Source organism: Pristiophorus japonicus, chromosome 2 (assembly GCF_044704955.1).
Source record: "Pristiophorus japonicus isolate sPriJap1 chromosome 2, sPriJap1.hap1, whole genome shotgun sequence".
Lineage (NCBI taxonomy): Eukaryota > Metazoa > Chordata > Chondrichthyes > Pristiophoridae > Pristiophorus > Pristiophorus japonicus.
In genome coordinates, this window is record NC_091978.1 from 174,886,558 (window position 1) to 174,898,760 (window position 12,203).

Below are 12,203 nucleotides of genomic sequence, written 5' to 3' on the forward strand. Positions count from 1 at the left end.
TAATCTAACTTTTGTCTTATCTCCGACACTCCTAACTATTCTTTATCCCCATTAAATTTTAGATATTTTATTACTTCCAGATGAAACTGCCTTGTCCCAATTCATTCAATTTTTAAAAAAATCACTGGCTATAAAGTGCTGAATAGTAAAAATGTAGCTGAAAATTTACAACAATTTAAATACATAAATTGGCCCATTAATTAATAATGAAGGGAATTTTCCCTTCCCTGCAACTTAATACACCCCTGGTAAACCCATGTGAAGCAGGTTAGGAATATAGTCTACTGATAATTCAAAATGCATGGATAGCAACAATAATTGTAAAATGCTAGTTATGCATTTTCACCCAATGTGATATGAAATAGGGGAAGATTTCACTGTACTTCCAACAAAGTTCTCAAGCCTCAGCTGTGAAAAGCATAGTTTGTTAACTAATTTCACAATTACTTAAACACAATGCACTCCTGTTCCTATGTCTTCTCCTGCATGTGTGATCATTGTGTTTTCCGGACCATCCCCCTTTGTTCTTTATCCTTTATCCTTAAATGCAGTTCCTCTACAATGGCTCGGATTTTGCAGTCAGCGATGAAATAACGGCGCCAACCGTTTATTGCACGCACACTTGCCCACAGACTTTGTGGGTTTTTGCACTGGACCTTCTGGTGATTCGAAATCCATTGCCCTCTACAGGGGATCTGGAACCTGTGTGAACAGGCCAAGCAACTGTGTATCTCCTTAACCAATCAGATTGAAGAATTCTTAATGAGCAGCACAGAGACTAAACCAGGAAGTGTAAGTTAGAATATTTAATTCAATGCCATGTACAGAAAGCAAAATAGGGGAAGAATGATGGGCTTAAGAGATATAAATAAAAGAGACAGAAAGAAAAAGTAAAAAAATATTATTTACATTTTTTATTTTTTTAAATCTCCAACAATAACTAAAATCTGCATAAATGAGACTCCACGCTTGCAGAGGTTACTTTCCAGTGCCAGATATGCTGTTTGGCAGCAATTAAGACTTATGGTGCCATTGGGCAACCCCTAACTTTTTCTGGCTAGTTTGGTATGTATTTAGTTGGCCAGTACAGCAACTTCACACATTCCATGTGTTTCAATGGCGAGTCTCTCGGCGAGATACCGGTATAGTGAACCTTCTGCAGGAGCAGGGCAACTTGGGCATCACCTTCCTAATTTCCGCGTTTAACTGTGCATGTGCGGTCACCGGAAGTTGCTGTCCGATTTACATGTTAATAGTAGTCAGCATTGATAGTCTCACCATTATTTTTACCGCAAAATCCAGGCCATTATCTTTCAGTTCTGAGGAAGGGTCTATATCTAAAATGTCAACTGATTTGTGTTTTCTCAACAGATGCTGCCTGACCCGCTCAATGTCTCCAGGGTTCCCTATGTTTGCCTTTACATTTCTTTTTCCAGTATTTTTTAAAAAGGTGCTCAAACTTGTACCTTTCTCCTTTTTGACGCTTCAGGTTGCCCTTGTACTCTTCCCATGTTTTCTTGTCTGACAATTCACCAGATATAAACTCCCGCAGGTCAGGACCCTCTTCTAGAAGTTGTTTCTTTTTGTCTGGCTGTGTACTGAAAGCCCTTAGCTGGCTGCAGACCAGGCGAGCACAGACCTGAAATATTTCACACGCTATCAACACAGATTCCACATTTAAAAAAACATTTTTAAGATTGTTTTGATGCATTAAAAAACACAGCAGTGAGTTAAGACATTTACATTAAACAGCATAGCTCAAAGATTAAAACAGAATATAAACCACTACCATTAGCCACAGAATATGGAATAATACCCACCAAACCATGGACTCCAAATCCACTCCATCATGGACTCCACCCAATCCATTACATTTTATGAAGAAAAGTTCTGTGAAGATCCTCCCTGTCCCCCTGGCCAGAAGTTGGATTGAGCAAAACTTTAGAATAACTATCCAGATTAGTCATCCATTACTGCTGCCTTCTTCAGATTATATATTTCCAGTGCGCTAAAGGAATCATAACACTCCACAGTCATCACAAATAGCAGGGCACTAGGTTTATTCCACTTATGCGGCAAAACCTTTATAAACCAACTTGTAACTAGATACCCGAATTCTGAGGCCTTCCTTGTTCATATGTGAATTGTGCAAGGGTCTCTGGTAATAAAAACTGTTTGGGATTCTTCTTTCAAATTTTGAGGATGCTGCAGTGTTGATTGGCAGTGTACGGTTTCTGAATTATGTTGGTACAGATTTGCGTGAAAGAAGTTAATGAGCTGGATGGGAGAGAGGGAAAGCAGAGCCAGCTGCCAGAGAGACAATGAGCAAGAGATAAATACAAGAAATAATCATGCCCCAGTAAGAGGATATACCTACAGCCAACTTCAACCATCCCATGAATAGATGTCCAGTGCTGGAAATGTTTTACTGTACCCACCAGCTTGACTAAGGTAAGTGAATGCAGATGCTCATGTAGATGCTAAAAAACTGCTGGGAGCATGACGTACCTCCACACCACCAAGGGCCATATAGTGTAAAAGATCAAATGAATGCAACCCACACCATCCCTCTGTTACATAATATAAAAGCAAAATACTGCAGATACTGGAATCTGAAATAAAAACAGAGAATGCTGCAAATCTCAGCAGGTCAGGCAGCATCTGTGGCGAGAAAAACAAAGTTAACATTTTGGGTCGATGACCCTTCGTCAGAACTGCCGAATGTTCGGAAAGAGCACATTCTTAAGCACTGAAAGGGGGAGGGGAAGAAAGAACAAAAGGGAAGGTCTGTGATAGGATAGAAGGTAGGAGAGATTAGAGAGACAAAAAGGATGATGGGCCAAATTGAATTGGAAATGACAGAAGTTAGTTAAGCTGGATAGGGTGTGAATGGCAGAGTAATGATCAGCTGCCATTAGAGACAAAAAGGAAAATAAGAAAGAGGAGGTGGGTGGGGTGGCTTGACCCATCCACCTCCACGGAGGTGTGTGGGGGGCCTGACCCATCCACCTCCACGGAGGTGTGTGGGGGGCCTGACCCATCCACCTCCATGGCACGCACCTGGTATTGCAGTACTTCCAGGAACGGTGCAGTGGCTCTAGGCCTTTTGGCTAAGAGCATTGGCGCAGAGTGATCCTTGATGTGTGCAAGGTGACTTCTGGCGTTTGTGATTTGACAAAGAATTGGAAAGATTGGCAACGAATAAATTTTTAAAAAAAATAAGAAAGAGAAAAAAAACATAAGATGGCCAGAGGTTATGGTCTGAAATTGTTGAACTCAATGTTGAGTCCAGAAGGCTGTAAAGTGCCTAAATGAAAGATGAGGTGCTGTTCCTCGAGCTTCATTGGAACAGTGCAGGAGTCCGAGAATGGAGATATCAGAGTGGGAGTGGAGTGGAGAATTAAAATGACAGACGACCGGAAGTTTAGGGTCACACTTACGGACTGAATGGAGGTGTTCAGCAAAGCGGTCACCCAATCTACGCTTGGTCTCCCCAATGTAGAGACCACATCGTGAGCAGCGAATATAGTATACTAAATTGAAAGAAGTACAAGTAAATCGCTGCTTCACCTGGAAGGAGTATTTGGGGCCCTGGATAGTGGGAAGGGAGGAGGTAAAAGGGCAGGTGTTGCATCTCTTGCGCTTGCATGGGGAGACGGCGTTGGAAGGGGAATGCGTGCTGGGGGTGACTGCGGAATGGACCAAGGTGTCAAGGAGGGAATGGTCCCTTCAGAATGCTGAGGGGGGAGGCGAGAGGAATGTGAGATTGGTGGTTGGGTCCCGCTGGAGGTGGTGGAAGCTGGTGGGGTGAAAGGTGAGGACAAGGGGAACCCTGTCATGGTCCTGAGAGGGAGGGGGTCGGGTGAGAGTAGATGTGGGAACTAGAACGGACATGTCAAGGGCCATGTTAACCACGGCGGAGGGGAATTCTCAGTTGAGGAAAAAGGAAGACATGTCAGAGACACTAGTGTGAAAGATGGCAGTGTCAGAGCAGATGCGACAGAGCCGGAGAAACTGTGAGAATGGAATAGAGTCCTTACAGGATGTGAGATGGGAGGAAGTATAGTCCAGGAAGCTGTGGGAGTCAGTGAGCTTATAGTGGATACTGGTCGAAAGCCTATCATCAGAAATGGAGACAGAGAAGTCGAGGAAGGGAAGGGCAGAGTTGGAGATGGACCTTGTGAAGTTGAGGGAAGGGTGGAAATTGGATGCAAAGTGAATGAAATTTTCAAGTTCAGGGCGAGAGCAGGAAACGGCACCGATACAGTCATCAATGTACCGGAAAAAGAGATGAGGGAGGGGACCCGAGTAGGACTGGAACAAAGAATGTTTCACATATCCCACAAAAAGGCAGGCATAGCTAGGACCCATGCGGGTTCCCATAGCAACACCTTTAATTTGGAGAAAGTGAGTGGAGTTAAAGGAGAAGTTGTTCAATGTGAGAACAAGTTCAGTCAGGAGGAGGAGGGTGGTGGATGGGGACTGGTTGGGCCTCTGCTCGAGGAAGAAGTGGAGCGCCCTCAGGCCATCCTGGTGGGGGATGGAAGTGTCGAGGGATTGGACGTCCATAGTGAAAAGGCGACGGTTGGGGCCAGGAAACTGGAAACTGTTAAAATGACGGAGGACATCGGATGAATCGCAGATGTGGGTGGGAAGAGAGTGGACAAGGGGAGAAAAAAAGAGTCGCAATAGGAAGAAATAAGTTGTGTGGGGCACGAACAGGCTGAAATGATGGGTCTACTGGGGCAGTCCTGTTTGTGGATCTTGGGAAGGAGGTAGAAGCGGGCTGTGCGGGGTTGGGGGACTATGAGGTTGGTGGCTGTGGAGGGAAGATCTCCAGAGGCGATGAGGTCAGTGACAGTCTGGGAAATGATGGCTTGATGTTCAGTGGTGGGGTTATGATCCAGGGGGAGGTAGGAGGGGGTGTCAGAGAGTTGGCGATCAGCCTCTGCAAGGTAGAGGTCGGTTCGCCAAACAACAACAGCACCACCCTCGTCAGCAGGTTTAATGACAAGATTAGTGTTGGGTCTGAGTGAACGGAGTGCTGCAACTTCAGAGGGAGGTAGGTTGAGGCAAGTGAGGGGAACAGAGAAATTGAGATGGCCGATGTCCCATCGGCAGTTTGCAATGAAGAGGTCTAGAGAGGGTAAGAGGCCAAAGGGAGGGGTCCACGTAGAGTGAGAATTCTGAAAATGGGAGAAAGGGTCAGCTGTGCAGGGGCCGGGGGGGGAGAAGACTCCTGGCCGAAGAAGTGGGCACGGAGGTGAAGGCGGTGGAAAAAGAGCTCAGCATCGTGCCGAGCACGAGATTCATTGAGGTGGGGGATGAAGCTCAGGCCTTTGCTGAAGACAGATCGTTTGGGGTCAGAGAGGGGAAGGTCAGGGGGGATAGTGAAAACATGGCAGGGGGTGAGATTGGAAGAAGGGATGTGATCAGAGGGAAGTGAAGGGGTAGAAGGTTCCGGAGGGGCATTGGTGTCCAAGAGTTGTTGAAGTTTACGATCCTCAACACCTGAAAAGGAAAAATGTTTTTGGTTAAAGCGCCAGATGAAGCGAAGGATAAAATGGAACTGTGGAACTTCCTCTCCCCCTTTCAGTGCTTAAGAATGTGCTCTTTTCAAACATTCGACAGTTCTGACGAAGAGTCGTTGACTCGAAACGTTAACTTTGTTTTTCTCTCCACAGATGCTGCCTGACCCGCTGAGATTTCCAGCATTCTGTTTTCATCCCTCTGTTATACCTCATTTACCATTCCACTTTCCCTTACCAGTTCCTGCAATTTTTGAAACATACTGCTGCATTGCCTGCATCTGATGGTCATATTCAAAGTTAAACCTGGGTGAAAAGACATTGCGAATTTGTCAAAATCTCTTCTTTGCAAGAGAAATGTGCATACCCAGTAGCAAAGGAATGCCATGGGTGATTGACAACATGAGAGGCCTCCTATCACTGCTCAGTCACATATTCTTTTTTTAATTTGTTCGTTCATGGGATGTGAGCGTCGCTGGCAAAGCCAGCATTTATTTCCCGCCCCTAATTTCCCATGTGAAACTGATGGTGAGATGCCTTCTTGAACCGCTGCAATCCGCTAGTGCTGACATATAGGCCAGACCAGGACAGCAGATTTCCTTCCCTAAAAAGGTCATTAATGAACTAATTGAGTTTTTACGACAATCCGGTAGTTTCATGGTCACCATTTTTTTTAAATTCCTGATTTATTTGATATTTAAATCACCCCACTGCAATGGTGGGATTTGAGCTCATGTCTCTGGATTATTAGTCCAGTGACATAACCACTCTGCTACCCTATTCTGATTCACAAGTCAGCGAGCTTCAGGCCTGGAATCGTAACCAATATGATAGGTCCTGAAAGGACATCGCCTTCATTGAGATTAATCTTCCTTGTGTTCCTCAGAAGTGCTGAGCATTTATAGAAATAATCAATTGAAGAGCAGCCTGAAAACTTCAGAGGGATCATACTTCCACCAGATTCACCCAATCATAACATCTTACTTATTCAAGAACCAACCCAAATATGGCCACCTGGGACGAGGGTGTGACAATGATAGAGAGGGTATGACTAGGTAAATCACAGAGCACCAATGAGGAGAGGTTGGGAGTGAATGATAAGAAAACAGTTATACCAGAGGATACAGAAATAGCTGCCCTTGACTGAGGAGCCCAGGGAAAATAGACCTCAGATGTAGGCAGTGGAGACAGTCCCCTCTCATGTGGTACAGACGGTGAAAAAGAGTCAACAACTCTCATCTGTAATATAATGCAGGAAGTCTGGCATGATGCGAGGAACACCCAAGTGGCTGCGGCAGTCCAGATCATTGTAGTTTCAAGACGTCAACAAGAGCCTCCAAATGTAGTTATTGGTTTTGGTGTGTCAGCAATGACTGCTTCTATGGATGTCTTGAAGAGCACCCGAGTTCAGGACTTAACTGTGACTATTGGGCCTGTTCTCACACAGACCCTTAGCTAAAATGAGCCCAAGCCCTGCAAGATGTTGTACAGATGTTGCTGCTTCTGATGGCAATGACAGTGCGCCTGCATCGACACAGCCAATTCAACATCAGCACAGGAGTGAGCTTTTGGTCTGAGCCTGGTAGGCAATGGATGCACAAGCAATGAGAGACCAGAAGCAGGTCCTATTGAGCCGAATGCCACCTTGAAGGCTCCATCAGCACTATCCCAGCCACAAACCTCACAACCGTATCACACTGAAGGAGTAAGAAGTTAGGATGACAAGTGAAAAGAGTTTTAGGTAAAAAGGATAGTCATGGTGATTCGTAGTAATAGGGCACAATGAAGGGATAAGATGGTAGTAAACATGTACATTATTGTCAATTTGGTGTGTTTTGTGTATATTTCCAGGGAGGCCACCTGTTATCCCTCTTATATAGTGATCAATGTTTGCAACTGTCCTCTCCTAGAGGATGTTAGAGGTATTACAGATTAGCACAATAGTTGTTGGAAAACAAGGCAAGGGACAATGAAGAGCTTTATTGTGTCATGCGGATGGAGGGCACCCTTTTTACTGGAGGAAGCGGATAATGTGCTGCTGGCAGTGGGCTGTCTGGGTCCAGCTCCCCTCCCTCCTGGGCATCGTTATGATTGTTCGATTGGTCGCCACCACCTTTGGAAGAAGTGCAACATACGGAAAGGATTCCTTATAGAGGACCCCACGGTACAACCTGAAGGATCAAACCTTCCTCGCAAACAGTGGACAACCATCAACCGTCTCAGAACTGATCATGGTAGATGCTGTCACCTTCTCCATAGATAGAAAATTAAAGCAAGCCCAACATGCAATTGTGGAGCTCCTAATCAGACCTTGGAGCACATCATTGAGCACTGCCCTCAGAGGAAATTTGCAGACAGCCTACAAGATAGCCATGCTATTACACCGGAAGCTTTGGCCTGGTTATCCAATTTAGATACTGACATACGAAAGAAGACGACTGTGTTTGAACGGCCTTATCCCTTTGTAATGGCCAAATTATGGAGGATGCAGAAAACTGCAATACTGACAACCCTCGTCAAGGGGGGAATTTATTATTTCAAATGCACAGCTCCTTTTAAAATCTCAGCAAATTTCACAAAAACTGCAGCTTCAAAGTAGTGGAAGTACCACCTGGCCAAAACAGTTTTGCAGAATCGCACTCCTATGTAATCATTCACCATCCTGATCTCTGTCCACTTGGAGCACCATACAGGCTCAGCATTGGTAGTGATTTACAGCAGTAGGTGGCTGCAAACATAGGAACATTTTAGGGTTATTTGGACACACATGCTGCTTAGTTAAAATGCTGCAGGTGGTGCCTCTGGTGGACACATCAAGGTAATAAGAGGATAGTTTTGAGAGAAAAAAGACCTGCATAGCGCCTTTGAAAACCTCAGGATGTCCCAAAGTGCTATGTAAATCTGGAATTCTCTGCCCCAGAGAGCTGTGGAGACGGGGTCATTGAATATATTTAAGGCGGAGATAAACAGATTTTTTAGCAATAATGGAGTAAAGGGCTATGGGGAGTGGGCAGGGAAGTGGAGCTGAGCCCATGATCATATCAGCCATGATCTTATTGAATAGTGGAGCAGGCTCGAGGGGCCGAATGGCCTACTCCTGCACCTATTTCATTATGTTCTTATCCTATGGTTGCAAAGCAACATTTGCTCTCCTGAGAATGTGAAACTAAAAATGGCATATTCCTTCTTTATGTCTCCTTCATAAATGTAAATTACACATTACAGGTATAACCAGTTACAAAACACACTGTCCAAACACATGACAGCCACACATGTAATGACACAAGGGCCCCAGGCGTGATAGCTGCTGTGTGCCAGAGCCAGAGGTGGCGCTGTCGGCGGAGGAGCTGCCGGCAGCTCGGCCTTGTCACTGTCTTTATTTCTCCTCACTCTCTGTACCCGATATTATCCAATCCCTTCTCACTTACTCTCTATCTTGAGAGTTAAACTACAGAACCAGTGGGAAGCTGTTCAACCTTAGCAGTCTCCAGGCCAGGTCCAAGACCACTGCAACCTCTGTCGTCGAGCTACAGTACGTGGACGACGCCTGCGTCAGTGCACACAGGCTGAACTCCATGACATAGTCGATGTATTTACCGAGGCGTATGAAAGCATGGGCCTTACGCTAAACATTAGTAAGACAAAGGTCCTCCACCAGCCTGTCCTCGACGCACAGCACTGCTCCCCAAACATCAAGATCCACGGCGTGGCCCTGGACAACGTGGACCACTTCCCCTATCTTGGGAGCTTCCTACCAACAAGAGCAGGCATCGATGATAAGATCCAACACCGTCTCCAGTGCGCCAGTGCAGCCTTCAGCCGCCTGAGGAAAAGAGTGTTTGAAGATCAGTTCCTCAAAACTGTCACCAAGCTCATGGTCTACAAGGCCATAGTAATACCCGCCCTCCTGTATGGCTCAGAGATGTGGACCATGTACAGTAGACACCTCAAGTCGCTGGAGAAATACCACCCAGTGATGTCTCCGCAAGATCCTACAAATCCCCTGGGAGGACAGACACACAAACATTAGCATCCTCGTACAGGCCAACATCCCCAGCATTGAAGCACTGACCACACTTGATCAGCTCCGCTGGGCAGGCCACATAGTCCGCATGCCAGACACAAACCTCGCAAAGCAAGCGCTCTACTCGGAACTCGTCCACGGCAAACGAGCCAAAGGCGGGCAGAGGAAACGTTACAAGGACACCCTCAAAGCCTCCCTGATAAAATGCGACATCCCCACTGACACCTGGGAGTCCTTGGCCATAGACCGCCCGAAGTGGAGGAAGTGCATTCGGGAGGGCACTGAGCTCCTCGAGTATCGTCGCCGAGAGCATGTAGAAATCAAGCGGAAGGTGCGTGCGGCAAACCAGTCCCACCCACCCCTTCCCTCAACGACTATCTGTCCGACCTGTGGCAGAAATTGTGGTTCTCATATTGGACTGTACAGCCACCTAAGAACTCATGCTAAGAGTGGAAGCAAGTCTTCCTCGATCCCGAGGGACTGCCTATGATGATCTTGATATCACCCAATCCCCAGTCTCTCTCTCTATCCCTGATATTCTCCAATCTCTCCCCCACCCCCGGACATTCCCCATTCACTCTCCCTGACATTCCCCCACAGTCAGTCAGTCAGTCAGTCTCTGTCCCTGAACGCTCACCTGGGGCAGCTGTAGGCGGCCGAGTTGCAGCAGCTTCATGTCGGCCACTGGCGGAGTGACGAGCCCGAGCTGCCGGCAGCGCCTCCTCCGACAGCGCCACCCCTGGGGCTCCTGTGTCATTACGTCATGTGTTTGGACAGTGTGTTTCCTCATTTCGGTTAGTGTGTTCAGTTCGTCTGATTTTTAGATGATGGTAATTGATGTTTTGTAATATTTTATATTGATGCGGCAGAAGATATAAAAAAGGAATTTGACTTTGCCTTTCATATCCTCACGAGAGCCAAGATTGCTATGCAGCCATAGGATTTTTTTTGAATTGCAGGCACTGTTGCTATATAGACAAATACAACGGCCATCGTAAGGTCCCGTAAACACAATCACATTAACCGATTTTCGTGGTATTGATTCAGCAAGGAATTTTATCCAGGATAGAGCATTTAAAATCAGTGTGGGCGAATTTGAGTGGTGACAGAGCGGAAGAGCATTAAGAATGAATACAGAAGAGGCAAAGACAAAAACCTAACTATCAGCTATAAATAATAGGCTAAATACACTAAAACTGAGCAATATAATGAACTAATAGAAATGTAATCTTCCCTCATGCCTTCTCTGAGCTAACCTGTAACAACTTCTCTTCCCACCCCCGCATTGTTACCTCTGATGCCCCCCCCCCCTCCCCCCAGGGTCTATCTCATCGATTTGTTGCTCCTTGGAGACATCATCTGGAAACACAGCGTCAGTTTCCACATGTGCGCTGATGACACCCAGCTCTACCTCACTGCCACTTCTCTGGACCACTCCATGGTCTCTAACTTGTCAGAATGCTTGTCTGACATCCAGTTCTGGATGAGCAGAAATGTTCTCCAACTGAATATTGGGAAGACTGAAGCCATTGCTTTCGGTCCCCGCCACAGACTCTGTTCCCTAGCCACTGACTCTATCCCTCTCCCCACCTTCTGTCTGAGGCTGAACCACACTGTTCGCAACCTTGGTGTCAGATTTTGCGTGGGATAGCAAGTTGTGAGGAGGACACAAAAAATCTGCAAAGGGATGTAGACAGGTTAAGTGAGTGGACAGACATTTGACAGATGGAGTATATGTGGGAAAGTGTGAGGTTACCCACTCTGGCAGGAAAAATTAAAAAGCAAATTATTATTTAAATGGAGATAAATTACAAAATGCTGCAGTACAGAGGGACCTGGGGGTCCTTGTGCATGAAACACAAAAAGTTAGTATGCAGGTACAGCAAGTAGTCAGGAAGGTAAATGGAATGTTGGCCTTTATTGCAAAAGGGATGGAGTATAAAAGCAGGAAAGTCCTGCTACAGCTGTACAGGGTATTGGTAAGGCCACACCTAGAGTACTGCATACAGTATTGGTCTCCTTATTTAAAGAGGGATATACATGCATTGGAGACAGTTCAGAGAAGGTTCACTCGGTTGATTCCTGAGATGAAGGGATTGACTTATGAAGAAAGGTTGAGCAGGTTGGGCCTATACTCACTGGAGTTTAAAAGAATGAGAGAGGATCTTATTGAAACGTATAAGATACCGAGGGGTGCTCGACTAGTTAGATGCAGAGAGGATGTTTCTCCTCGTGGGGGAATCTAGAACTAGGGAGCATAATTTCAGAATAAGGGGTCGCCCATTTAAAACAGAGATGAGGAGGAATTTCTCCTCTCAGAGGGTCATGAATCTTTGGAATTCTCTACCCAGAGAGCTATGGAGGTTGGGTCATTGACTATATTTAAGGTGGAGAGAGACAGATTTTTAAGCGATAAGGGAGTGAAGGGTTATGGGGAACCAGCAGGGAAATGGAGCTGAGTTCAAGATCAGATCAGCCATGATCTTATTGAATGGCAGAGCAGGCTCAAGGGACCAAATGGCCTACTCCTGCTCCTATTTCTTATGTTCTTATGTTCAGATTTAACCCTGAAATGAGCTTTCAACCACGTATCCACAGCATAATGAAGACCGCCTATTTCCACCTCTGTAACATAGCCCGTCTTCGCCCTT

At 45.9% G+C, this 12,203-nt stretch overlaps 1 protein-coding gene across 2 annotated transcripts in view; it reads right to left on the reverse strand.

Moving 5' to 3' along the window:
- Nucleotides 1-10,299, reverse strand: part of lias (lipoic acid synthetase) — a 55,435-nt gene extending 45,136 nt beyond the window's left edge. Inside the window, exons 1-2 of one of the 2 annotated variants that reach the window (XM_070870406.1) lie at nucleotides 10,190-10,299; nucleotides 1,467-1,639 (exon numbers count right to left, since the gene is read on the reverse strand). In XM_070870406.1, the coding sequence (XP_070726507.1) occupies nucleotides 1,467-1,639; nucleotides 10,190-10,228 (212 nt within the window). In that variant the 5' untranslated portion in view covers nucleotides 10,229-10,299. The remainder of the gene's footprint in view (nucleotides 1-1,466; nucleotides 1,640-10,189) is intronic. The other variant, XM_070870405.1, reaches the window with a different exon arrangement.
- Nucleotides 10,300-12,203: the final 1,904 nt, after the last annotated feature.